The sequence below is a fragment of the Malania oleifera genome, chromosome 2 (genome assembly GCF_029873635.1).
Source record: "Malania oleifera isolate guangnan ecotype guangnan chromosome 2, ASM2987363v1, whole genome shotgun sequence".
NCBI classification, from domain to species: Eukaryota; Viridiplantae; Streptophyta; class Magnoliopsida; order Santalales; family Ximeniaceae; genus Malania; species Malania oleifera.
In genome coordinates this window covers 32600602-32605964 of record NC_080418.1, presented here as the reverse complement: position 1 = coordinate 32605964, position 5363 = coordinate 32600602, and the positions used below count along the sequence as shown (strand labels likewise).

Here is a 5363-nt window from a genome sequence, read left to right as displayed (position 1 = left end):
CTTCTTCTTTTGCAACACCGATATACTCCTTTTCATTTGTATGAAATTTTTTCCGTGTCCTCCGCTTTCTTTAGAATTTCTCTACTTATAGGCTTGAGAAGTGATTTAATTAACTAATCAAATTCAAATTAAATAGTCAGAATAAAACTAATTTGCTAATTTAAGTTAATTAATCAAATTAAAATTTTCAATCAAATTTAATTGGCCAATCAATTTTAAATTTTGATTTGTGCACCTCTTTTTTTTTTTTTTGCAAGTTCAAATTAAAGATTCAAGATTGTTAGTCCACTTTCATTTTTCATTTTTTTCATTTTTTATTTTTTTAATGTAAAAATATATTTTCCTTTTCTGTATTTCTGTATTTTTTTTTTTGTATTCTTATATAAAATATAAAGATTCCATTTTTTGTTTTTGTTATATAAGACACCGAATAATTTGGGGTGTTTACAGTTCAGCTCAACTCCCCTCAATTTAACTTATTCTAGTGTTGCTAATTGTGAGATTAAATTTTAAAAAAAAAGAATACACATTACAAAATTATATTAGTTTTTAGCTTACTAAATCTACACAAATTTGAATCCGAATTTATAAATTTATATTCCAAAACACAATTTTAATTTTATGTGTAAATTAAAAAAGAAGAGAAGCAAAACAAAAAGCAGCTGCCCTGCAGCCGTACAATTACAATTAGTAGGCAATAGAACGCGAGGACGTTTGCGGTGGCGGTGGCAGTGGCAGTGGCAGTACGCAGGAGGAGAGGAGAGCATTCTGTGGTGGCTGCTTTCACTAGCACGGAGAACCAAACAGGGGCAGAGGGTGTGGGCCCACTTTCACCTTGCCCTTCCCCCTTGCATTTATCCTTCATCCCCACCTGCCGGTTCACCGCTCACCATATTATCAAATTTTGCTGCCGCCTGCGAAATTTCAACCCACTTTCCCAGCAACTGCCTTTCACCCCCCTTCGCGTTCACGAACCCGTACCCGACCACTCTCTCTCTCTCTCTCTCGTGTCATACATCATACAGCAAAAATACTGATCCCATTCACACAGCGGAAACACGCATCTCACGTTCACGCTCCCACGCGCCACGCCCACAACTGCTCTCTGCAGCTATAAGTGCCCCTTCCCCCCTCCGCATTCGTCCCTCTGCTTCATTCCACCGCACCAGATTTCCTACAATGGCCAAGGTCAGTTAACTTCCATTCTTCGCATTCCTCTCTCTCTCTCTCTGACGCGTTTTTCTTGTGGATCTTCTATTGCAGAAGAAAAGCAAGAACGGAGGACAGAACACCCAAGGCCAAGGAGCGAACAAGGAGGCAGTCCCCGACGCTGTTGTCTTGAAGATTAACTTCGACTGCCAGGGTTGTATTGACAAAGTGTTGAAATGCGTTAAGCGTTTTAAAGGTCTGACCACCCCCCCCCCCTCCCCCTTTCCCCTCGATGAGCTCACTCTCACTCCTCTTCTCTGCTTCGTTCTTAGTTTGTTCTGCGCACGCTCTTTGCTTTCTTCATTTCTACTTTTCTTTTCATTTTATTACTTATTTCTCTCTTTATTTTTCGTGTCATCTTTTGGTACTCTGTTTTAGTCCCACTTTACAGAACGATTCTCGCTTTTTTAGTCCGATTCCACATCATACCTATCAGTTCCACACCTCTTTCTCCTTTTAATTTCTTCACACTCAGATAAATCTAAATAGTAAATTCAACCACTGTTGTTATAATCCTCTGTTTGTACTTTCTATTCCCCTCGGATTTAGTCGATAATTTCGGCTTTCGATTTCGATTCCATTTCGATTTTACACTAATTTTTGTTTCCTAATTTCTCGGATTCACTCGATAAATAGTCGCTTTAAACTGAGAACCTGATTATATTTTTTCCTAAATTATTACTGTATTTTTTCTGCGTTCTTTGGTATCAACAATATTGACACCGATTTGTGCTTTGCGAGGGAAGGCGTGGAATCAATGACACCGGAGTTCGAGAAAAACAAGCTAACGGTGTTAGGCGATGTGGATCCATTGAAGCTTCGGGAAGAAATCAAGCAGAAGACGAATAAGGACGCCGAGATAATCTCTTCGCCGCCAAAGAAGGAGAAAGACAACGGCGGGGGAGGCGAGAAGACCGCGGATGATAAAGAGGATAAAAAGGCAGAAGAGAAAAAAGCCAAAGAGGTACTGGTTTCCCGTGCGCATGGCGCGCTAGATTGTATTTATTGAGCATTTGGCGTAATTTAGCTCAGAGGCCTGCAGTTTTTCTAATGAATGCGGCCACGTAGAGGCGCATGTTAGCATACATTGTACGGCGTCTCCAGTGCGCCTTAATTGTGAGGCTTCAAATCAGAACTTCATTGAGGATTTGATGTCTCGGAGTTCGCCAGCATTTCCATGTCATTCAAGCAATTGCTAGAGCAGAGGCGCATTCTAGCAAACCATGAACGTCTTTGCTCTGTAATTATATTCAACTACCCCATTCATTCATCTTTAATTAATGTGTCAGGCACAGGTGGATTTGAAAATGAAGAAGCGCTGCGCCTGCGAGGGTTGCAAAAATGGTCTGCACGAAATAATTTCCAAGACCAGAGGTGAGATATACTGTGATCTATCATCTCCCGGCCGGTTCCCTGTTTCTTCATCTTGACGTTTTTGAAATGGCGATTCATGTTTGTTTGGAATTGAGGAGGGCCTAAGGGAGATTCGTATGCTGTTGCAGGCAATCTGGCATTGACGATGGAGCCATCTAAGGATCTGATTGCGTTGAAGGGGAAAATGGACGCAAAGGCCTTGGAGTCCCTGAAAGAGAAGCTGAAGAAATACGTCACCATCGAGCCGGAAACGAAGGACGGCGGCGGCGAGAAGAAGGGGAAAGGAGGAAGCGGCGACAATAAGGAGATTGCGAAGGCAGACGAGAACAAGAAGAAGGAAGAGGAGGCTCCCAGGGCAGAAGGGTACAGACTGGAGTACTTGGTACCCGCACCCGGGTACGTATACGGGTACCCAATTGTCCCAGCGGATCATATGTTCAGTGACGAGAACCCAAATGCTTATTGCTCCGTCATGTGAGAAGGTCTTGAGTTTCATTACCATCCAGTTAGAGCCATATGAAAAACTGTATATGAAATAGATATTTAGAACTTAGAAAGGGGTTTAACGGTTGGTATGGCTATGGCACCAGTTGCCTTTATTTTTTTTCTCAGGAGTGGGATCCCTCCAATGTCTTGTTGGTCAAAATCAGATAGTATGATTTTGTTTTGCTTCGTGGTTTAAAGATGCCTACAGTCCCTGCATTGTGCTTTTCCTACTGCCAAAAAGAAGTGCCAATTTTATTCTGTTAGTATAATTACATTTGACGAAAGTTTGTGTTGTTTGCCATGAATCTAAACTTCAATCAAAACTAATGAATCTCTTGATGACAATCTCTTCAAAATGATTTTTTTTTTTGTTTTATTTTTTAATTTTAATTTTCTTTCTTGTCCTTTGTGGTGCTTAAATGTTTAGTGAATTATGTGATACATTGAATTGAAGTAGAATAAATTAAGATTGAAATGAGATCAAAAATTATATTATGAATGTATAAATATATGAAGAATTTTTCATTAACTTTTTTATGCCCTTATAAGGGTAAAAAGGTCAATTATGAGGGAACAATTATTAAAAGTTAAGTTAAAACTGTCAAATATAAGATGGATCCATTTCTAAAACTATAATGGACATTTCCATACGAGATATATATTAAATATAAAATTTATCTCTATAACTTTCACACCATTCCTCTCACTACTTTAACTATCATTAAATACTTTCATATTTATTTCAAATTTATCCTTATAACTAGTCATAATTATTCTCATAACTTTTCATTACTATCCCAATATATATATATATATATATATATATATATTCTTATAATTTTTTAAAAACTTTTATAAGAAATATAAAATTAAAAATTAAAATATTCTTTCAATTTCAACTATATTTTTTTTATAATTTTTACAAAATTTTAAATAAAGTTTGTAATGCAGCCACTTATACTTTAAAAAAAAATATTATAATAAATTTGAAATTGTTATTATTTGGCTCTTGATTTTTTTTTTAATAATCTTTAACTTATTTTTATAGGAATAAATTAAGAGTTATGTGCATGCCCACAACTAATCATTATCATCATCATTATTATTATTATTATTATAGAACAAATCAATCATTTGTAAAATTTTATGAAATTGATAAAAAAAAAGTTACACCTCTGGTCCATTAATTTAAATAGATTTTAAAGTAAAATAACTTTAGTGAGAAAGTGCATTCTTTTAATAATCATATTATAGACCCGCCTCTATTTGATTTGTGCGGATAAATATCATTTCACTTCAAGAAGACTTTTATTAGCCATTGAGTTGGGATTTTCCAAATTCATTGTTTGAGTAGCACGGCAGCGACTGGAGAATCGCCATTGAAGGATCCTTGCTCCTCCATCACATGCCATCTCCCAATAGAATTTTGACTTATAAAGACTGAACAATTAAAGGATGGGCCACAACATTTCTTTTTATGTTTGAATATTTTTTAGATTTGTGGGTTTGAATGACAGGTAATATAAAATTATACTAAAATTTATTCAAATATATTTAAATATAAATGTAAGATCCAAAATCAATATAACATTAAGATAGTGAATATAAGACACTTATCTCTCCTAAAAAGTTTAGCAAAATAATAATATTTTTGCTTTGAAGTTTCAAAAATTTTAAGAGCATGATTGAAAAAAAGATGCAAATATTTTTCAAGGTTTTATCAAAAAGATGTTGAGCACCCTTCATATTTGACTAAAAAGAAAAGCTTAAGGAGAGATATAATTAAGTGTCCTAAAAATTAAATGCAAGGGGGGATTGTGGAATTTTGAAATTTTATGGGAGGTTTACACCTTTTTTTTTTTTTATTCTAAATCTTCAGAGATGTTCGAGGAAATTTCAAAAACTTCACAGAAGGTTTATGCATTTTTACTAAATATCAGGGGAGGTCGATATCTTTTGTCCTAAAAATTATTGAAAGGTTGCATTCTAAATCTTTTTCTGCCATTTTAGACCATATTTATGTGAAATTTGTAAGTAAAGTCCACTCATGTACGTAGATTGAATTATCAAGATTACAACTAAAATAGCTCCCACGGCATGGTGCGATGGAAAAGCATAAGTAAGTAAGAAGAAGTATCGGGGGTTCAATTACAGGTAGATACACTCACGGAGCGAGCGGTATTTGTGGATGGTGAGAGTTTACTCTGTGAGCCAGCGGAGACCGTGGATGGTGAGAGTTCTTTGTGAGTCAGCGAAAACCGTGGATGACAATAGAGATGTGTCCCGGGAGTCAG

The 5363-nt window shown here is 36.0% G+C and overlaps 1 protein-coding gene across 1 annotated transcript; it reads left to right on the top strand.

Moving 5' to 3' along the window:
• The first annotated feature begins 578 nt into the window (after positions 1 to 578).
• Positions 579 to 3353, top strand: LOC131147655 (heavy metal-associated isoprenylated plant protein 3-like). The gene is made up of 5 exons (XM_058097166.1): positions 579 to 1188; positions 1264 to 1405; positions 1956 to 2173; positions 2499 to 2583; positions 2712 to 3353. Exons 1-5 carry the CDS (start codon positions 622 to 624, stop codon positions 3059 to 3061), a joined length of 1362 nt encoding a protein of 453 aa, XP_057953149.1. The 5' UTR covers positions 579 to 621; the 3' UTR covers positions 3062 to 3353.
• Positions 3354 to 5363: the final 2010 nt, after the last annotated feature.